This window comes from Mustelus asterias, chromosome 18 (genome assembly GCF_964213995.1).
Source record: "Mustelus asterias chromosome 18, sMusAst1.hap1.1, whole genome shotgun sequence".
NCBI classification, from domain to species: domain Eukaryota; kingdom Metazoa; phylum Chordata; class Chondrichthyes; order Carcharhiniformes; family Triakidae; genus Mustelus; species Mustelus asterias.
The window spans coordinates 26,238,281-26,261,358 of record NC_135818.1 but is presented as its reverse complement, the minus strand read 5'-3'; the positions used below and the strand labels follow the sequence as shown (position 1 = coordinate 26,261,358).

Genomic DNA, 23,078 nt, shown 5'->3' with positions numbered 1-23,078 from the left:
TTTGTTGATGGATCTTTAATACAAGATAGTCGATCACTTCAGCAATGCAATCGTCACAGACAGAATTTGTGTTTTCCTTGTGTCTGTGATGAATGTGTTTTTGTAGATGCTGTGTCTGTGAGTACTTTCTTACCCTTGAAGCGATTTTCCCAATTTAAATAATTCCAGCAGCAAGTTTGTTCTGCACATTTTAAAATAAATGCTATTTATTATCACACACTTGCCCCAGAGGTTTTAAATATGTGATGTTTCACTCATTCAATCTCTACACAATAATACTGTCACAAGGATTAGATACAGATGAAGACAAAAATAATACAATTACATAATATAATTATCTCAGTCTCTCTTTCATGGCAGACCTATAGTTTCTTAGATAGTTGGTCCTTTTAATTGAAGTGAAAGACTTATAAGCAGCGGATTTCCAATAAGCTGTGAGGCTTCTTGTAGTTTAATTTCCAAGAAGTTAGTTCTCAGGTGAACTTTAGGATGGAACAGGTTGGGAGAGTCCTTCTCCCACTTTCATGGTATTGCTATTTGTTATTATTTGCTGCTTAGTTGACTGTAGCTGGGCTGATGGCTTTCTGATAATGGCTCTGGCTCTGCAGAGCTGATTCTTGCTGTTTTTAAAAACAGGCAACAAAATGGTTGACTAACCCATGTGATCTGTTACAAGTCCAAAGTCTTTTTTGAAATAAGGTGGTTGGTGAGGTTGATAAAGATCCTGGCTGGGATTTTCTGACCACGCCAGTGGCAGTCATCACCGTGGACAAGATGGGAAAATTTGGAGAGCGGCTTAAAGCCAAGCTTCTGGGGTCAGCAGGTCCAACCACATCCTGCAAAGCCCCTACTCTCCTCAGCAAAAATCGTGTAGTTCAGGGTACTTTTTACTGAGGTGGATGAGTTGTGAAATTCCCAACTTGAGCTATTGACCTTAGTAGCAAAAATCTGCCCCTTTGACTCTGATACTTTGGTGTAGTACCTATCTGGGTAACTAAATTACTATAAAGTGGAGATTAATCTCATGGTCCTCCTCTGCATCCTGTGACATTAATGTACCTTTAAGAGATGTGTTTTTTTTAGATCATGATCTCTGCAGTTCTCACAGTCAGTGTTTCTCAGCTCACAGCCTTAGCTGATGTCATTATGTTGCCAGGCTGACTACGATGAGTCCTTTTATTGCTACTTAAGTGGTTTAAATTGGGTTGTTTCCATTTACTCTGGGATTAGTTTTACGATCCTGCATTGTTAGGAGGACAGTCATGTGTTTTTGGACAGGTTTTTTGTTTCATTTTCCATTTGGAGCTGCAGGTTTGAGTTTCAGTTTTTAGAAGGGACAGCAAGCTAAAAAGAAATGTTTTCTCCTTCTCCCTGTTTTATTTGGAAATTCTGCTGGTGATCTTTAAAGCAAGGTTTTTCCTTCCTGAAGGAAAGAAATCTGCTGGGTGCTGGACCAGAGTCTCTCTGGTGTTTTGGGAAGTTGTCTTGTCTTCAAGCTGTTCTGAGTCTCAAGAGCATTTGACTGCAGGATTCAACTAACGGCCTCGATCCCAGTATCACATGAGCATTAGTCTGTGCTGTGTTAAACCTGTGAAAAGGGTCTTTTGTCTACAGGATTGGTTTGATTGGAACATTGTAGATATCATTGTTAAGGGTTATACATTATAGAGTCATAGAGGTTTACAGCATGGAAACAGGCCCTTCGGCCCAATTTGTCTATGCTGCCCTTTTTTTGTAAAACCCCTAAACTAATCCCAATTGCCCGCATTTGGCCCATATCCCTGTATACCCATCGTACCCATGTAACTACCTAAATGCCTTTTAAAAGATAAAATTGTACCCGCCTCTACTACTACCTCGGGCAGCTTGTTCCAGACACTCACCACCCTCTGTGTGAAAAAATTGCCCCTCTGGACACTTTTGTATCTCTCCCCTCTCACCTTCAACTTATGCCCTCTAGTTTTAGACTCCCCTACCTTTGGGAAAAGATATTGACTATCTACCTTGTCTATGCCCCTCATTATTTTATAGACCTCTGTAAGGTCACCCCTCAACCTCCTATGCTCCAGAGAAAAAAGTCCCAGTCTATTCAGCCTCTCATAACTCAATCCATCAAGTCCCGGTAGCATCCTAGTAAATCTTTTCTGCACTCTTTCTAGTTTAATAATATCCTTTCTATAATAGGGTGACCAGAATTGCACACAGTATTCCAAGTGTGGCCTTACCAATGTCTTGTACAACTTCACAAGACGTCCCAACTCCTGTGTTCAATGTTCTGACCGATGAAACCAAGCATGCCGAATGTCTTCTTCACCACTCTGTCCACCTGTGACTCCACTTTCAAGGAGCTATGAACATGTACCCCTAGATCGCTTTGTTCTGTAACTCTCCCCAACGCCCCCCCCCCCATTAACTTACTAGATCGCTTTGTTCTGTAACTCTCCCCAACGCACCCCCCCCCCCCCCCCCCCCACGCACCCCCCTCCCCCCATTAACTGAGTAAGTCCTGCCCTGGTTCAATCTACCAAAATGCATCACCTCGCATTTGTCTAAATTAAACTCCATCTGCCATTCGTCAGCCCACTGGCCCAGTTGATCAAGATTATCATGATTGTTTGTTTGTTGTTTGTAATTGATAAAAATTCTTACTAGTTTTCTTACTATACATGTTAAGTACATTCTTAAATAAACTATTTTTGATAAAAGCTCCCTAGTGGGTCACTTGAATTATACCTGAAGTGAAGCATCTTGTGCTTATCCTAGCCAAATTCAAGATGCAAAACCTATGATTCAGGTGAGCTTCATAAAACACTTAAGAATTTCTAACCTGAACCATAGCAATCCTTTCTATTTTTATTGGGCGGCACGGTAGCACAGTGGTTAGCACTGCTGCTTCACAGCTCCAGGGACCTGGGTTCGATTCCCGGCTTGAGTCACTGTCTGTGTGGAGTTTGCACATTCTCCTCGTGTCTGCGTGGGTTTCCTCCCGGGTGCTCCGGTTTTCTCCCACAGTCCAAAGGTGTGCGGGTTAGGTTGATTGGCCATGCTAAAATTACCCCTTAGTGTCCTGAGATGCGTAGGTTAGAGGGATTAGCGGGTAAATGTGTAGGGATATAGGGGTAGGGCCTGGGTGAGATTGTGGTCGGTGCAGACTCGATGGGCCAGATGGCCTCTTTTTCTGCACTGTAGGGTTTCTATCATTTCTATGCCTCAATATCATCCACCATGTGAGGAGACCAAACCTGGACACAGTGAAAAACTGGAATCTGCCCATGGTTGTGTACAAGGACGAAAAGGTATCCTGAAGTTCTCAAGAGCAAAGGTAACATCTGCAGCACAAGAGATGAAATCTGAGTGAAAGGAATATTTTTGACAGCTGCAGACAATGAAACGTAGGGAAGATCAAGGAGAATAAACATAACTGAACACAAGTATTAAATGGGTTCATAGAATTCTGATTAAACGTGTTGCAGCTATTTACAAGTAACTCAGTCCAGAAATTTCTGTGCGCACCATTAGTGGATGAAAGCTTAACTCAGTCATGTGAAAATCCTTGGACAGTGATTTTTATCATCGGCATTCACTGTTTATTTTCAGTGAGTTAACACCACACATAAGGAATGCAGTTTATATATTAATCCCACCAACTGCAATTTCAAGGTTACAGTTTATAGAGGAGCAAATGGATCTGTTATATTCTGTAAAAAACCATATAGCTTGATTAATCGAGGCAGACGGTACAAAAGCAAGGAAGTTATGTTAAACCTTTATAAATCACTGGCGAGGTCCCAGCTGGAGTATTGTGTCCAATTCATGAACTTTAGGAAGGATGTGCAGACCTTGGAGAGAATGCAGAGAAGATTTACTAGAATGGTACCAGGAATGAGAATAAGGCTTGCGTTTATATAGTGCCAATGATTTTTAGTCACTGCTGTAATGAGAGACGTCAGTTATCTGGAGAGTCAGGAGAAGCTGGGAAGAAATTGAGATTCAAAATTATGAATGATTTTGATAGTTTCTCCTTATTGGCTCTATTTCCACTGGCAGGAGGTTTGGTAATCAGAGGGCAATAGATTTAGAATAATTAGCAAAAGGAGTGGAGGAAAGATGAGGGGAATGTTTTTATGCATTGAGTTGTGATATGGAAGGTACATCCTGAAAGAGTAATGGAAATTGATCGAACAGTAACTTTCAAAAGGGAATTGAATAAATACATAGAAACATATTGTAGGGCCAAGGGGACGGAACATGGAAATTGGACTAATTGGATAGCCCTTGCAAAGAGCTGGCACTGGCACAATGGGCTGTAGGGCCTCCAGCTGTGCTGTGAGATTCTATGGTCCTTTTAAGTGATTTTAGGGGCAAGTCTCGGGAAATTTGAGATGCATTTTACAAATTCTTGTAGTCGGTCTTCGCTGTGAACAAATTTCTGGAGTCACACTGTCTTTGTGGCATGCAACAGCCAACTCCACCTGTGCATGACAAAACTGAAGCATTGGATTCCTATAGGGGTTCTTTGATCAAGCACATTAGTGCTGATATAGCTTAGAAACATTAAACTGGGGACGCAGATCCCAAGGCTTTCTGTTGACATTGTGGTTGCTGATCAGGAGAATCATCTTGAAGAAAAACTGATACTTTAGATCTTTGGCAGAAACTTGTGTCCCAAAATGCTGTGGGATTCTGGCCACTTATTTCTCCCATCCAGCCTCACTCCGACACACCTAGAATCTTCCCACTGCATTGCCGGGTGATGCTGATGCAATGCTGCCAGGTTGTACGTTGGTGAACCTGGAAAACATGCTTCATTCCTAGAATTCCCTCTATTTATGCAACTGATCTATTTATTTTGTCATTTATCAAGAAAGAGTCTTGTTTTGCATATTTTCTTGTTCTCTGCTACATTGTGAGCAACTGTTATGCTGTTTTAATTATTTCTCACTAAATATATCTCTCCTCTTGTTCTACAGCATGATGATAAGCCATATTGCCACAAACCTTGCTACGCAACATTATTTGGACCCAAAGGTGAGTGTGTGCTCCCAGCAGGAAGGTGTCACTTAGCTAGAGACAAGGGTGTCAAGTATCCACTGTTGGCCACCTGTTTAATGAGTTGACAAAATTTCTTTATCCGGTACTTGAAACCAATGTTGGAATCACAGAAGGAGGCCATTCAGCCCATCACACCAGTGCCAGCTCTTTGATAGCCCCACTCCTTGTTCTTTCCTCATTGCCGGGCAAATTTTTCAACTTCAAGTATTTATCCAGTTCCCTTTTGGAAGTTACTACTGAATCAGTAACCAGGTTAATCGCTTAAAATAACTGGCAAACAAGTTAGAGAGAAACCAATGAAATAAAAAAACCCATCACACAGGGTTGTTAAGGGCAATGGGATTAAATTCTGTCAGTTTTTAACAAATCATTGGATATGTACTTAAAAACAATTTATTTGAAGGGTTAGGAGGAAAGAGGTGGGGAGTGATACTAAATTGGACATCCCTTTCAGGCCCAATGGGCTGAACAGCCTCATCCTGTGCTGAAGTTGAATCTGTTTCCACTGAGGTTTTAATTGTGTATTCCTCGTCAGAACTATTTTGTATGGGAAATAAAATTCCCTTTTTCTGACCATCTATTAATCTCAATTTTGATGACTCCAATTGACCCCCCCCCCCATTCTACCCCCCCCCCCCCCCAAACATCCACAGGCCTTTGTGGGGGAGAGTTCTAGATTTCCACAATGTTTTGTTTCAAGTTGTGCTTCCTGACCTCACCCCTTAACAGCCTATCTCTGATTTTGAGGTTGTGCCCCTTTTGATCGGGACTTCCCCAACCAGAGGGGGAGCTTTGTAGCATGAGATGAGATTGTAGCAAGATGCAGCTTTCTCTCCATCTAACCTATCAAATAGTGTCGTATTTTAAATATGTTGATCAGATCAGATCAGTCTCCAAAGCTGAGGGGCATACAAACCAAGGTTATGTAGCCTTGTGAAAAATAACATGGTGGACATCAATGTTAGTTTTCTGGTTGGGGGCTACTGATTTTGTTCATGTTGTTTCCTACTTTGTTCCTGCCTCTTGTTTTCAGGTGTGAACATTGGAGGTTTTGGCTCCTTCATCTATGACCAACCTCCACCAGCCTCCAACGTACAACCGGCCACGGCTCCTGAGGATCCTGCTCCTAAGTCAGTGGCGCCGAAAACCACAGCCCCTCCTAAAGGCCCCAGCAAAGGTAAGAGGACTGGGGCTTCAGTTCTAGTGTATGCACCCATGTCTTTACTGCATTTTTCAATCTGCTTTACAGGCAATTAAGTTATCAGTCATGGCTTGAGTGAGCAGCATGCCCTCTCTTGAGTCAGAAAGTCGTGGGTTCAAAGTCCACTCCAGAGATTTGAGCATATGATCCAGCCTGACACTCGACTGCAGTGCTGAGGGAATGTTGCACTGTCGAAAGTGCTGTTTTTCAGATAAGACCTGAAACCAAGGTCCTGTCCACTCTCGTAGCTAGGTATAAAAGATCTCATGGCACTATTTAGAAGAGTACAAGTTCTCACCTGTATCCTGGCCAATATTTATTTATCTCTCAATCAATATTGGGTTATTTTGTCATTATCACAATTGGCTGCTGCATTTCCTACATTACAGCAGTGACTACACTTTAGAAGTATTTCATTAGCTGTAAAGAGCTTTGCGACATCCTGAGGTTGTGAAAGGTGCTATCAAAATGCAAGTCTTTCTTCTAATTACCCCCATGAATTTTCTTTACAGGAGTTTATATTTTTGACTTTAAACTATTTGCCACTCCCTATTTAGTTTGGGTCTGTCCCCATAGTGCGTTTCTACCCCCAGCAGTAACCAGTTTGATGAAGGGTTTTCACCTGAAATGTCAATCTCTCTATTATTCTCTCTCTCTCAGCAACTTGCAGAGTATTTCCAGCATTGGGTGATTGTCCTGCTTATCTCTGGCTTCTCGTATAACCCAAACAGTAGCTTTGCTTTCATTCCAGCCTAGTGACCCTGTTCTGAGCATCAAAGGCAAGATGAATAATGAATGATGCAAGTCCAGTTACACAGCTAAAGGCACAGAATGCACCTCGCTGTCGCTGTGTGGTGACAGATTCCTTTGTTTATTTGTGCGATTGGCTTTATGTTCTGAATTCTTGAGTTGCTATGGAAACCCAGAATAGACATTAAACATTTATTGTGTAGGAAAACATTGTAGCTTGTGACAGGAGTGTGTCCTTCAGCCTGTTTCCTAACTCTCACCAAGTTCCATTCACTCACCAGCTCTCTGCCTGTTGAGGAACAGGGGAGTCCCTCAATTTTAAAATTCTCATCCTGTCTTTGAATCCCTCCATATATTCTTCCCCTCCCTATCTCTGTAATCTTCCCCACCCCCATAATCCTCCAAAATCAGTGCACTCCTCCAATTTTGGCCTCTTGCGCATTTATATTTCTATCTCTTCACCATTTCCAGCTGCCTTGGCCCTAACTCTGGAATTCCGTCTCTAACCTTTCTTCCACCAAGATGTACCTTAACACCCATCCCTTTGAAGGAATTTGTTGGTTATCTGCCCTAATTCCCCATTATGCATCTTGATGTCAAACTTTGTGTGCAAACAATCACGTGAACCATGGTTGGAGTTTAAAAAAATGAGAGGTGATCACACTGAAATGTACAAAATTCCCAAGATGTTCAATAGGGTAGACACTGAGTTTCCCCTGGCTGAGGAATTAAGAACACGGGAACGTCGTCTCAAGATAAGGGGCTGATCATTTAGGATTGAGATGAGGAGTAATAAGGAGAAAGAGTTGTGAGTATTTGGAATTCTCTACCCCGGAGAGTTGTGGATCCTCCATTGGTGAATATATTTTAGTTTTTGTTTATTTATTTATTAGTCACAAGTAAGGCTTACATTAACACTGCAATGAAGTTACTGTGAAACTCCCTTGGTCGCCACACTCCGGCGCCTGTTCAGGTCAATGCACCTAACCGGCACTCTGTCAGAATGTGGGAGGAAACCGGAGCACCCGGAGGAAACTCGCGCAGACATAAGGAGAATGTGCAAACTCCATTCAGACTGTGACCCAAGCCGGGAATCGAACCCAGGCCCCCGGCGCTGTAGAGCAGCAGTGCTAACCACTCTGCTACCATGCCGCCCCAGTCTTGATCTCAGGGAATCAAGGGATATGAGGAGCTCACAGGAAAATTGAATTGAAGTAAAAAGATCAGCTTCAAGGGGCCACTCTAATGTTTTTTGCTGTTACGTTTGTAAGCGGCTTGGGGAGTTCTATTTGCTAGGTACGATATAAGTGTACGTTTGAGGTTGATAGTGTATGATATTTTCAACATATTTTCAAACCCTTGAATGGATTTCTTATCTTTCTCAGCATCAAGCATGACCACTTTTGCTGGGGAGCCCAACATGTGCCCACGGTGTGGGAAGAAGGTCTACTTTGGTGAGTCCAATATGTCACATGAGCAATTGTTCACTGGCAGGTAGCAGACACAGACTTTGGTAGTGATACCAGTGAGAGATGAGTTTAGTAGGGGCATGGAGTTGGAGAATCAAGGCTGCAGGGTTGTAGTTTGATCTCTCTAGAGCTCGAGAATGAACCATGCTTTGAGTTGCAATGGCAGAGAGCAATGACTTTTCAGTCCCATCTCCATGTGGGCAGATGTCCACACCTCGCTTTGCCTCAACTACAAGACTTTTCTTTCTCAGTCAGATGGGAATTGTGCTGAAGTTAGAAGGAATGTATTTTCTAAACTGTGTTCTCTTTTTATTATTCACAGCTGAGAAGGTGACATCACTGGGCAAGGATTGGCACCGTCCTTGCCTGCGCTGTGAACGTTGCAACAAGACTCTGAATTCAGGAGGACATGCAGAGGTGAGCAGAGAATTATATCAGAGCAAACTGGTGACAAATTCAAGTCCTAGCAATAAAATGGTTTACTAAAGCTCCAATCTGGCAGGCAGCAGTATACTGCCTACCATATTAGTAAAGGCCAACAGTACTTTTACCTCACCCCGAAACATGTATTCGGCACCATAGATGCAAATAAGGGGCCTTGTCCAGTTTGAGACCCCGCTAGATTGGCTTGATATGCTATCTAACATCCAAAGATGTGCAGGGCATGCTAAATTGTCCCTTAATGTCCCAAAATGTGTAGGTTAATGGGATTAGTGGGGTAAATACATGGGTTATGGGGTTAGGGCCTGGGTAAGATGCACTGTTGGAGAATCAGTGCAGACTCGATGGGTCGAATGGCGGCCTCCTACACTATAGGCATTCTATGATTCTAACAGGACAATTAAAGTTCCTTAGAGGGACCGCCTGTAAGACCGCAAACAACAAGACCAGGTTTTCAAGGATACTTAACTAAACGTGAAATCCTGAGCATCAGAAGTGTACCCTCAACCTTGCATTCAAAGAACAAGAACTGCCCTTTGCTAATTTTCTACCCCCCCCCCCCCCCCACCCTGGCTACCAATTGTCCACCTTGCTCATTCCTTACACAGTTACCTGAGGGCTACTCTCCAATCTTCAACCATGCTTCCTGATAATGAGATCCAGTATCAGGAGTACACTGGGCTTCACCATTGGAGCACAGGGTTCCCCACATTCAACACTCAAAAGTGGACTAAGAATGAATCCATTTCACACCAGCAGATTGTATGAGAACCGAATTGCTAATGGCCTGCAGTTTAATGATTGGATATAGAATGAATGTAGCCTTAACTCTACATTAACCCATGGACCCATCGCTTTAAAACATCACCATGTGGGTTCATGTGCTAGAATGAGGTGAGTCACAAACATAGAAAGTGACCTATAATGCAGGGCAGAATCCAAATGAAAGCATGGCCCTCACCATAGCTCTTGACAGTACAAAGGAATAATTTGTATTTCTATAGTGCCTTTCACAGCCTTGGATCTCCCCAAAGCACTTTAAAACAAGTACTTTTGAAGTGTAGTCACTGTTGTAATGGCAGAAATGTGACAGCCGATTTGCACACAGCAAACTCTCATAAACAGAAATAAGACTGGTGGGAAGGGCTTGAAAATCCTGCCCATTGTCTAGGATACCGAGAAGAATTGCCCATGCCCTTCAAGTAATGCAAAGATATCTTTTGCATCCATCCAAGGTCATACTGGGCTTGGTGAAGGCAGGTGAGAGTAGTGCTTGACTGTGAAACACTTTAAGAAATTCTGTCATGAAAGGTGCTATGGATATGAAAGTCTCTCCCTTTTTTGTCACTGCTGTTATGTAGGTGAATGTGACAGCCATTTTGTAAATGGCAAGGTCTCTTGAAGAGCAAATGAGGTGACTGCCCAATTATTCTCTTTTTAGTGGTGTTTGGTTGACATCAGTGCAGATGCCGCTCATTTCAGAATTCTAGCTTTTGTACAAAGAACAAATAAAAGTTAAAAATCCCAAACTGGAAGGAAATGTATGACAATAGCAAAACAGTGAAAGGTCAGGAGTTTCACTTGTGGTTTATGGGACCAGGATTCTAATCCTTGGTTGACAGATGGATAGTTGGAGCCTGCAGTCACTATCTCCCTTCATGTGCTATATGCTATTTTTGTCCACTCTTCTAATGAAGCATTTATTCTCACAAGCTCCAACACAAGGCGAAGTGCAAGAAAAAGAGAAGCATAAGGACATCAAAAATAGGAGCAGGAGTAGGTCATATGGTCCCCCGGGCCTGCTCTGCCATTCAATAAGATCATGGATGATCTGACCTTGCCTGAACTCCCCTTTCCTATCTGGCCCCCCCAGTACCCTTGACTCTCTTTGTCAATCAGAATCTATCCAACTCGGCCTTGAATACATTTTAATGACCCAGCCTCCACTGCTCACAAGGAAAGAGCATTTCAAAGATTCACAACCCTCTGAGTGAAGAAATTACTTCCCATCTCTGTCTTAAATGGAAAACCCCTTATTTTGAAACTATGTTCCCTACTTCTAGATTCTTCCTCGAGAGCAAACACCTTCTCGGCATCTACCTTGTCAAGCTCCTCAGATTCTTGTTGTTTCGACAAAATCACCTTTTGTTCTTAAAAACTCCATTCATACAGGCCTAATCTGCTTAAACTTCCTTCATTAGAGAACCCTGTCATCCCAGGAGTCAAACTGGTGAATCTTTTCTGAACTGCCTGCAATGCAAGTATATCCCTCTTTAAATAAGAAGACCAAAGCAGTACATAGTACTCTAGATGTGGCCTCACAACCAGCCTGTAAAGTTCTAACGATTACATTTATATTCCATCCCTCTTGCAATAAATACCAAAATCCCACACATTCTCCTAATCATTTGCTGTACCTGCATACTAACCTTTTGTGTTTCATTTACAAGAACACCTGTATCTCTCTGTACCACAGCGTTCTGTAGTGTCTCTTCTGTTTTTCCATTCCTTCTGCCAAAGTGAATAACCTCACGTTTTCTGATATTTCTGCCACATTTTTGCTCGTTCACTTAACCTAGCTATTTCCCTTTGCAAACTCTTTGTATCCTCCTCACAATTTGCTTTCCCACCTATCTTTGTATTGTCAGAAAGTTTGCCTACAATAGATGCAGTCCCTTCATCCAAGTCATAAATCTGGCCTTTAAATAGTTGAGGCCCCAGCACTAATCACTGTGGCACCCCATTAATTGCCATTTGCCAATCTGAAAATAACCCGATTATCCCAGCTTTGTTTTAGTTAGCCAATCCTCTATCCACTGACTAACCAGATAATATTTGCTGCACTGTATATTCTCTAAATCTCTTATTTCAGGACTGAACCATCATCCTTGTGCTTGCTGACCTACATTTCCCCCCCACCCTTGCCGAATTTCAACAATATCTTTGACCCTTTGCTTCTTCATTGATAACTATGCCTTCAGCTACCTGGGCCCTAAGACTTTGCCCCCTGAACATCTATGCCTCTCATTCCTTTTTTTTTGATAAAGGAGTTCCTTTAAACCTATCTCTTTGATCAAGCGCTTGAGTTTTGTAATTAGATTTGGTGAGTCACCAAAACAATATGAACCTTGAAACAATCCTGTGTAAGAAATGAGCATTTGGGATAATAGTCGAATTTCCATGATGCTTCTTTTCCCATTATGCTCTGTAGGTTAGTGCCTGAGTTGTTATAGTGGATGAAGGCAATCCTTGTGAATGCTTCGAAGCATTTGTATGCCGATGTTCTCACAGCGTACTTTCAAAGGCCTGGGGTCTTTTTTGTGAATCTGTTTCATTTGTTTAGCTATTCAGCAGATGAATCAGGCTGCTGATGTGCTGTGGGAAATGTAACTTCCATCCTAATCCAGCTGCAGATGTTGTTGTTCACTGAAGCTGACCTAGTTTTATAATCCGGGGGAACATTGCACAATTCTAAAAAGGTAAATAGAGAAGTAGGTCAACAAACAACAACAACTTGCATTTTATAAAATGCCTTTAATTTGGTAAAACATTGAGGTGTTGCACAAGCACATTCTTTTTTGGTTGCTATCAAATTTTGGCTAATTGGTCTCCTGAAAAGTACCTTGGATCATTTTACAACATTCAAGGCACTGTATAAATGCACATTGTTGTTGCTGAGCTGCATCACCTCACATGCCTTCACAGGCAGTGATATCCGCTTATTCAGCAAGCCACCTCGCTCTATTTCAGCCAACCCGCACTCACTTGGCAACTTCTTCAGAAGGTCAGAGGTTCAAACTTTAATTTTGGAATGGAAGTTAAGAATTAGCCAAGAGTGACGGGAGCAGAATCCGTGAAGTAAGTCTGAGGCCGTGGGAAACCTGGCCTTTTCCCTTTAGTATCACAGTGCAGGTCATTCTGTGTTCTCAGCCTCTGCCACAGTCAAATGCCTCAAATATTTGTCCCTGTCACAGTTCTCCCTGGCTGCATTCTGTGACTGTTTCAGTCCACTGACGACGCAAATTCACTTAGCCTAAATCCAGGTTTCCAAAGATATTTCTAGTATCTCCTTTCAGTATTTCACTACAGCACAGCAGAACATCTGCAGTAACCAATAAACATCCAAAACAAAAGAACATGACATTGTTTAAAAGCCAAATATCATGTCATTATTTTGAAGAAGAGCGCAGAAGTTCTCCCCAGTGTCCTGGCCAATATTTATCCTTCAATCAACACCATAAAAAAACAAAAGTTAAAAGTTAAAGTTTATTTATTAGTCACAATTAAGCTCACATTAACACTGCAACGAAGTTACTGTGAAAATCCCCGAGTCACCGCACTCCGGCGCCTGTCCGGGTACACTGAGGGAGAATTTAGCATGGCCAATGCACCTAACCAGCACATGTTTTGGACTGTGGGAGAAAACTGGAGCACCCGGAGGAAATCCATGCAGACACGGGGAGAACGTGCAAACTCCACACACACTGAGCCAAGCCTGGGATCGAACCCGGATCCCTGGCGCTGTGAGGCAGCAGTGCTAACCACTGTGCTGCCACGTGATCTGGTCGTTATCACACTGCTGTTTGTGGGAGCTTGCTGTGTTTAAATTGGCTGCTGCGTTTCCTACATTGGCCGGAATTCTCCGATCTCACCCATGGCTGGTCCCACTGGTCTCTGGTCCCACTGCAGTGAATGGAGATTTGGCTGAGAGCCAAATTCTCCGCTCTCGCTGGTGAATGAGGACAGAGAATTCCGGCCATTACAACAGGGTGCTACATTTCAAAGGTATGTTCACTGGCTGTAAAATACTTTGGGATGTCATGAGGTTGTGAAAGGCACTATATAAATGCAAAATCTTACTTTCAACAGCATTCATTATAAGTTGTAGAAAAACCCTGCCAACGCCATTGCCCATTTTGTTTATGTCCAGTGATAAAAGTAAAAACTAGCAGCCAAAAGTTTGAATGCGGCACTTTGGAGGTGAACAGGGTGGGGTACTATATCTTTAACAGGAGGCTGATACAGTCACCTTCCTGGGAGTGGTGCACAATGAGAATCGCCATTGCTTCCAAGTAATCATTAGTCAGGCAGGATGGTTTTTGGTCTGACACTTGCTGTCCGAGCTGGGGCTTAGATGGGCCGAAGTTCACCAACCGTATTTGGGAGGCAGGCTCACGGAGCCCAGCAGTTTGCTCACCAACATACAAGGAGAGGAAGATGTTGCGAGGGATCCCTTTCCTTAACTCCATCTAAAGATGTGTGGGTTAGATTGACTTGCCATGCTAAACTGCTCCTTTGTGTCATTGGGACAAGCAGGGGATAGGGCCTGGGTGGGATTGTTGTTAGTGCAGACTCAATGGGCTGAATGGCCTCCTTGTACACCGTAGGGATTCTATGAAAATGTTAAAGTTCACACTTAGCTGCTGATTGAGATGACAAACTGGAGTTGAATGTACAACATCAGGCTCGGAAGGGAAAGGAATACAGCTTTGTCATTTCTTAACGAATGGCAGAACAGGCTCGAGGTGTTGAATATCTTTCTGTTCCTGTATAGGCATGAAAAGTGGTCTAAGATTGGGATCAGGGCTTGTGTTGTGAGGATTGCTGTGCTGATGACAGTTAACAAAATAACTTAAATAAATTTCACAGCACAGACGGATGCGGTTCAATCCATCAGCCTATGTATCGGGTCTTTGAAAGCATTATCCAATTAGTCCCACTCTCCTGCAAATGTTTCTACAAAGTGTTTATCAAAGCTCCTGTTGAAAGCTATCACTGAATCTGATTCCACCATCCTTCCGTACACAGCATTCCAGATCACCACAATCGGCTGTTTTTAAAAATAATTTTTTTTCACATTTGGGGCAGCATAGTGATTCGCACTGCTGCTTCAGGACTCAGGTTCAACTCTGACCTTGGGTGACGGTGTGGAGTTGGACGTTCTCCCCGTGTCTGCATGGGTTTCCTTCAGGTGCTTCGCTTTCCTCCCACAGTCCAAAGATGTGCAGATTTGGTGGGTTGGCCATTTAAATTGCTCCTCAATGTCCAAAGATGTGCAGGTTAGGTGGATTGACCAGGCTAAATTGCCCACCAATGTCCAAAAATGGGTAGGTTAGGTGGATTAGCCATGGTAAAAGCAAGGGTTTGCAAGGATATGGCAGAGGGGAAGGTCTGGTTGGGATGCTCTTTTGGAGAGTTGGTGTAGACTCAATGGGCTGAATGGCCTCCTTCTGCATTGTAATGATTCTATGATTTTATGTCTCCTCTGGTTCTTTAACCACCTTACATTTCTCCTCCGGTTACCACTCTTCTGTCACTGAAAACTGTTTTTCCCTATCTGTCCACCCTCCCTATCTGTCCTATCAAATTCTCACTTAACCTTCACTGCCTTTAGGAGTTCAATCTAGTCCCTCATCACAAAATGTATTTTCCATTTTTAAAACCTCCTTTATTCACCGAGTCTCTAAGAGACTTGGCAAAATCAGAGTCTCTGTCAGAAATGGAAGGATCGGATAATAGGGACGTATTTTTATTACCTCTGCACTCGACTGAACGATGCACTCCTGGCTGCTCTCCCACATTCTACCCTCCATTAACTTGAGGTCATCCAAAATTCTGCTGCCAGTATCTTAACTCTCACCATGTCCCATTCCTGTGTTCACTGACCTCATTAGCTCCCAGTCAAATAACATTTTCATTTTAAAATTCTCACCCTTGTTTCCAAACCTCTCTAAGACCTCACTTCTCCCAATCTCAGTAATTTCCTCTAGCCCCACAATCCTCTATTCTGATCTCTTCAGCATCCTGAATTTTAATCAGACCACTATTGGGCCTTAAGCTCTGGAATTCCCTCCCTACACATCGCTGCCTTGCTTTCCTCTTTTAAGACACTTAATAAAATCTAACACTTTAACCAAGCTTTTGGTCATCACTTGATTGCTCCTGTGTAGCACCTTGGGACATTTTACTAATTTAAAGGTCCAAGATTGTTGTTGCTGTTGAATTAGCAGATGTTGTGGGGAAAAAAAAGGTTAATCCAATTTGCAGCTGTTAATGTTGAGGAGATAAGTTTGATGTAATGATTGGGTAGCACCAAGTTTGGCTTTAAAGGCCAAAGGTGGAAAGGACGATCAAAACGAACTATCAGTTTCTAGAAAAGAATGAGCTTGACAGAAACCTTGCAATAGATCTCAATTGTAATGTGGCAGTCATAGCTCTGAATTCAAATATTTGTGGGTTCAGGCCTACTCCAGAGACCAAGGGCCTGTATGCAACTTGTCCTCCTGCTTTGCTTTCAGAAAGTGCTGTTCCTTGTTTTGCTATTAACAAATTCTGCCATCAGACCTCTTTGCTACTAGTAACACCTGCTTTAGTCTCTAACACTATCATTAACACTCCCTTTGTCTTGTGTCCATCACAGCTTTGTCATTTAATTTTTCCTGATATCCAGCCTATCCCTGATCTCCTATTTTGCTCCACCCCCTCACTTCAAAGGTATAAAACCCATCACATTTCTACCCCTCTCCAGCTCTGTCGAAGAGTCATTCAGAATCAAACCAATAACTTTGTTTCTCTCTCTACAGATGCTGCCAGACCTGCTGAGTTTATCCAATATTTTCTGTTTTATTTCAGAATTCCAGCATCTGCAATGTTTTGCACTTATTTGAGTAATCCACTGTGTGCCAATATTTACCCCCCAGTCAACAAATTATCTGGGCATTACCATCTTGCTATTTGTGGGAGGTTACTGTTCACTAATTAACTGCCACATTTCCCACATTGCAACAGTGACTGCACCTCAGAAATGTCTCAGTGGTTGTAAAGCACTTTGAGACATCTTGATGTTCTGAGAAATGCTATCGAGATGCAAGCTGTATCATAATTGCAGCGCTGTGGACGCGGAGCAAGGGCTTATAAAGTCATAGAGTCATAGAGGTTTACAGCATGGAAACAGGCCCTTCGGCCCAACTTGTCCATGCCGCCCTTTTTTAAAAAAAAACCCGTAAGCTAATCCCAATTGCCCACATTTGGCCCATATTCCCTCTATACCCATCGTACCCATATAACTATCTAAATGCTTTTTAAAAGACAAAATTGTATCCGCCTCTACTACTACCTCTGGCAGCTTGTTCCAAACACTCACCACCCTTTGTGTGAAAAAATTGCCCCTCTGGACACTTTTGTATCTCTCACCTTAAACCTATGCCCTCTAGTTTTAGACTCCCCTACCTTTGGGAAAAGATATTGACTATCTAGCTGATCTGTGCCCCTCATTATTTTATAGACATCTATAAGATCACCCCTCAGCCTCCTACACTCCAGAGAAAAAAGTCCCAGTCTATCCAGCCTCTCCTTATAACTCAATCCATCAAGTCCCAGTAGCATCCTAGTAAATCTTTTCTGCACTCTTTCTAGTTTAATAATATCCTTTCTATAATAGGGTGACCAGAATTGCACACAGTATTCCAAGTGTGGCCTAACAATATCTTGTACAGCTTCAACAAGACATTCCAACTCCTGTATTCAATGTTCTGACCGATGAAACCAAGCATGCTGAATGTCTTCTTCACCACTCTGTCCACCTGTGACTCCACTTTCAAGGAGCAACAGTAAGGACATCAGCTCTGTAGGGTCAATGACATTTTGAAAAAAACTATATTCTAAGTTAAGAACTAAATTTAAATTTTTTGGGCTTCTTAGAAAGTCACTGTAGATTTTTGATACTTGACCTTTATGGGACTAAAAAAGAATTCAACTAAATCATTGTTAACATTGCTTTAATTATTGGCAGGGCCCAGGCACATTTGTTCCTCAGTCGAATGTTTCTGAAATGAATGCTTGTTCAATTAATGTTATGATAGAAAGGCCTTCATTCTGTGCCTATCAGTGTGACCCTGCTGGGGATACACAGAAGCGATGCATTGCTTCTGTAGCCTTGTTATAGGAGGCCTATGTTTTACTGAACTATCACAGGCTATATCCTAGATACCTATTATAGGCCAACATGGTCAACACTGGGGAATGTTAGGAATATGATTTGTGATGTGCGTGATTACAAACCTGCTGAAACATTTACAGATATCACAGAAAGAACAGATTTAGGTAAGCACCTGGCTGGATTTAGAACCAGGCTCATGAGACTGCACTCGTGTTGCCATTTTTGACTTTATACATGACATCTGGCAGTCATGAAAGGTGCTATATAAATATAAGTCTATTTTCCTTTCTGGGCACTGAGGAGAACTCGCTTCCCCTGCTATTTTCCCTTCCAATGGCTGTGGAATTTTTCACATACAGCTGAGTTGACAGCACCTTGACTTAACATTTCAACCAAAAGATGACAGTTTGACAGTGCAGCACTGCCTACTGAATGACATTTCCTGCCTGGATCACGTGCTCATGTCTCTGGAGTGGGTCTTCAACTTTCTGATTCAGAAGCAAGAGTGCCATCACTGGGCCATGGCTGATACCTATACAGATCAGATTGTATGTGATGCCCCCCACATAGGACTGCCTCTTGAGCCGTAGTTCAGGTGCTGAAAAATGGCGGAGGTACAGCACTGTAATCAGCGGCCCAGCGTTAAATGACCTCTTCAGCAATAGAGGGGAAAACAGCAGGCCACCGACAGTGTTTAAAGCTTTACAAAACATGAGACAGGGTAACAGGGACTCCAGTAAATAGACAGCCTCTCTATGATTGATATTCACTCGTGGAGCTCTGTTCCTGTTTGAGCACATTTGTTCATTAGCTGTGCAATTTGTACCACCTCCAGGCATTAACTGACTCTGATGTCAGATCCTTCCCGAACACCAGGAGAGATTGTGTTGAAGCAGATGTTTTCTGGCAATTTACTCGTGCTGTTAGCCGACATCTCAGCCCATTTCCTGCCTGACTTTTCTAAAATGTCAGGACTTTTTCTCCTCTGTGCTAGGAGATCAAGAGTACTCTGTCAATGGACGGTGATGTTTACATAGCTTACTATCTGCGTGTCATGGAGGTTCACAATTGTAACCTGCTGATTTACACTAAGTATGTACTTCTCCACTAAGAAAAGGTCAATGAAAGTCATCCATATTTTGACAAAGATTGTTTTCTGGCCCGCTTCTCTTCCCTTCTCTATCTCATTACAGCTGCTTTGTAAAGGTGGATGAGTGGTCTGTTCTCGGGGCTCTGCAGGGAGCTGTTGCAAACTGGTGTTGGGTTTAGAGAGTGACTTGTCCTCAGGGTTTTGTTAAGGTATGAGGTGACTCCTTTATAGCCAAGTGTTGGTCTGTATACCAGTCAGTGAAATTGGCAGAAGTGCAAAAGAAAGGTACAGGGAAAAGACTATCAAGTGGAGTGTAGTGCTTGAGCTAGTTCTCACTATCTTCCATTCTGTGCTTCCAAATGAGGACAAGCTCACACTTACCTAGTCGGAGATGGAAGCTCCGGCTTGCTGTATTCCCCACAGCCACTGGGCTGTCCTCATCACAGGGAACTCAACACTCGCAACATATTGAAAGGCAACTTTGGAATACTCTGGTGCCTTCACATCATCATCTTCTAAATTACAAGCACTAGAGCATTAAAGTGAGGAGGGATTTATTGTGAGGAGGGTCTCAGCAGTGTTACGCTTTTTGCCACTGGATGGAGCTCTCGGCTTCACAAGAACATGTAGCAGCAAAAAGCCCAGCTTATTGAGGGTGAGCTTTATGGTACAGTTGAGTGACCTAACCATTCCACCATGCATCTTGCAACATTTCTATAGTGCTTTCACAACCGCAGGAAGTTCCAATGAAGTATTTTTTAAAGTGTGGTCACTGTTGTAATGTAGAAAACCTTGTAATTTGGAAAAGTAAGATCTCATAAACAGCAATGTGTTAATGACGGGATTGTTCTTTCTGAGCAGCTGGTACTTGAATATAACCAGTGTATGTAGCTGTTGTCTACATGCTAAATGTTCTTTCCATTTGTCTCTATGCAGCATGATGGACAACCCTACTGCCACAAACCCTGCTACGGAATCCTGTTTGGACCAAAAGGTAAAATGGGTCAAATTAAAAGAGTTATGATGGAGGTGGAATTGATTCTTGATGCTAACCCAAAATAGGTGGAGAACCAGCCATTCATTCTCTTTTCATTCACTCCACTGATATCTAAAACTGATCCTGTGTGATTTAAGATCCTAATGACCTGTGCTTAGACCTGATCTCTGTCTCACTGGGACCCAGTGACCAACAGCCTCCTCTCTGCCACCTGGTCATTTCTTTTGTCTTCTACTTCTTCCATGCCCTTCCTGACTGCTTGTCTCCAGGTACTCCAGTCAGCAGCAGCAAGGACTTCTCACATATTGACTCCGACCCTGGGCGATTTGAGATCGCACTTGCAGACGTGCATGTATTGCAGACATGGGCAACTTATGGTATTTTCCCAATAGCAAATTTGCCATTGAGTATGTTCTTTGGTAATGTGGCCGCCATCCATTAGATGCACGTGACCGAGCCAACGAGTTCACCACTGACTAAAGGGCAAACATGCTGGTGTACTCTCACAGTCTGTTCTTCCGGACGGAAGCTATGTAACCTTAAAATATCCCTCGATCTTTAATTGGCTTGGCCCATCAGCCTGCACAGAGAGACACTTGGACAGTACAATACTTTAAATCAGTTGACTATTGGACAGAACAATATGTTCCTACACCAGAGTCACATGCAAAACACTCATTGTATTCCCTAAATTTAGCCTCCATCTCTTCTATCTGTGCTTATTAATAAACAAGGAATATCAGTGTTTCAATTTCTGTAAACTGCTGTTCTATTAGAAACGCAAGGCCATTTCCAGTCCTGTTCTCAGCATGTTTTACACTGTCAGTGCAGTTTGGTTAGGAACTCGAGGAGTAACTTGAGCCTCAAGTTGGCCCATTCTCTTCACTTCCTTATGAAAACATTTATATAACACCCGCAACACTTCTGAGAAGCACCATGGGATGTTTTATTAGGTTAAAGGTATTACATACATACAGTTGGGGTGTTGTAGTTTTTTAAATTTCAAGGCACGTTACAGGACTGGTATCAGACAACAATTTGAAAGGATGGGATGGAACATTTAAGTTATAAAGAGAGGTTGGAAAGGCTTGAATTGTTTTTGTTGGAGTAGAGAAGACTGAGGGGGCGACCTGATCAAGATATACAAGTTTGAGGAACATGGACAGAGTGGATAAGGAGCAACTATTCCCCTTAGTTGAAGGGTCAGTCACAAGGGGACACTGGTTCAAGGTGAGGGTTAGGGGGGGGGAATGTAAGGAAAAACATTTTTTACTCAGAGGGTGGTGACAGTCTGGAATGCACTCCCTGGGAGGCGGGCTTCCTCACATCCTTTAAAAAGTACCTGGATGAGCACTTGGCACATCATAACATTCAGGGCTATCGACCAAGTGCTGTAAGATGGGATTAGGTGGGAGTTCCGGTGTTTCTAATGTATCGGCGTGGACTCAATGGGCCGAAGGACCTCTCCGGCACTGTATGATTCTATGAAAGCAAGACCCTTAGGAAAGGTGATCAAAATCTTGGTCAAATAGGAAGGTTTTTGAGATTTGTCTTACAGGAGGAGAGAGGTAAGAAAGCGGAGAGGTTTAGCAAACGAATTCCAGAACTTAGGGTCTTGAAGGCAAGGCCATCAGCGGTGAATCAATGATAATCGTGGATGCTGAAGAGGCCAGAATTGTAGGAACTCAGAGGTTTTGAAGGCCTGCAAGGCTCAAGAAGATTACGGAGATAGGGAGAGGAAAGGCCATGGAGGGATTTGAGCACAGCCCATTATAAGTAGAACAGCAGGGTCTTTCTGCAGTTAGATACTGTACAGCAGTGCATCTTCTCCAATCTCGAATCGCTCATAACCTTTCCCTACTGTGGTTCCAGGGGTCAATACTGGAGTGGTTGGAAGCTACATCTACGAGAAGAGTGACACTGCTGGGGGCCAGTGATGGGTTTACCAGACTCCAAGAGAACCCAAGTCCGACATTGTGCTGTTTCTTCGCTAATGCAAAGTGCATGAGGCACTGTATTCACCATAACACACAGTAATAATAGTTTAGAGCTAGATGTGTTCCGAAGTATTAAATGTAGTTTGACCTGTAGTGTGCAATGTGTGTGAGCTGTTGTGGGCCAGGGAGGAGGCTATCAGAACCTGATGGCCTCTGGTCACTATCTCAGTTTTAATATAGCTCCGAGCTGTTGACAGCTCTCAACACCACCGTGAATTTGCCAAAACTATTGTCAGATCTCAAACCAGAGAGTGATGGTCAGGGCTCAGTCAGCGACTCTGTTAAAAGCCGGCTGAAATATTTTGCAAGCATCGCTGCAGTAACAACAATCTGTGAGCAACAATGTATTGATCTCGATGGAAAATCCCTCCTGTTTTTTGAAACCTTGTCTATCCCATTATCTCTCTGTGCATTGCAATTTCCAGCTGTTGCAAAGGGACAGATGTTCCAGTGACTACAGTATTATATTGTACGAAGTTCATTTTTTAAAATCTTGTCCTTTTTCTAAAAAGCATCAACTAAGTGAAGCTTCCTGTTACCAGTGCATTCAAAAAGTTTAAATGCTGTTGTTATCTTTTACTGATAATAAACTATGCCAAAATTTTCTGGATGTCTCTTTGTTGTATTCATTTATGTTTCGGCTGCTGTTAAGTTGGGACGCACAGTCAACATATGGTTTCTCTTCTGCCACTTTCCTGAGGGCACTGACTGATAAGAGCACTTATATAGATGCAAGTCCCTCTGGTCTCTCAGCCAGGTTAACTCCAGAAGGCAATTAATTACAGGGGACATCCTGGGTAAGCCTGTATTCAGAAACACCTTTTAAATTGGGGATTACTGAATTGCAACAAGAATTAAGAATCTGGCTGTTTCTATTCCTCTATTCACCATCACAGCCCCACCTAACAAAGATGCAGGAGGGAAATGTCCAGCCTCTGTGGCAAAGATCAGCTACTTGAGTACTGACGGGGAGCTAAATCAGCCTATCCTGCTCTCTTGGGAAAGATGGTTTTCTGTGAATTATGTGGAACTGAATTGTAAAAAGAAAATCTTCACTTTCCTGAATTAGAATCATACAGCTCAAAAGGTGACCTTTTGGATAGTTGTACCTCCGCTGGTGCTTGTGAAAGAGATAATTCATTC

General features: G+C 42.7%; 1 protein-coding gene across 1 annotated transcript in view; it reads left to right on the top strand.

Annotated features, from left to right (window-relative positions):
• The window catches only part of crip2 (cysteine-rich protein 2), a 51,062-nt gene extending 28,520 nt beyond the window's left edge, over window positions 1-22,542 (top strand). The window contains exons 3-8 of the mRNA XM_078233581.1: window positions 4,971-5,028; window positions 6,086-6,229; window positions 8,389-8,457; window positions 8,795-8,889; window positions 19,878-19,935; window positions 21,811-22,542. Coding sequence (XP_078089707.1) covers window positions 4,971-5,028; window positions 6,086-6,229; window positions 8,389-8,457; window positions 8,795-8,889; window positions 19,878-19,935; window positions 21,811-21,875 — 489 coding nt within the window. The 3' untranslated portion in view covers window positions 21,876-22,542. The remainder of the gene's footprint in view (window positions 1-4,970; window positions 5,029-6,085; window positions 6,230-8,388; window positions 8,458-8,794; window positions 8,890-19,877; window positions 19,936-21,810) is intronic.
• Window positions 22,543-23,078: the final 536 nt, after the last annotated feature.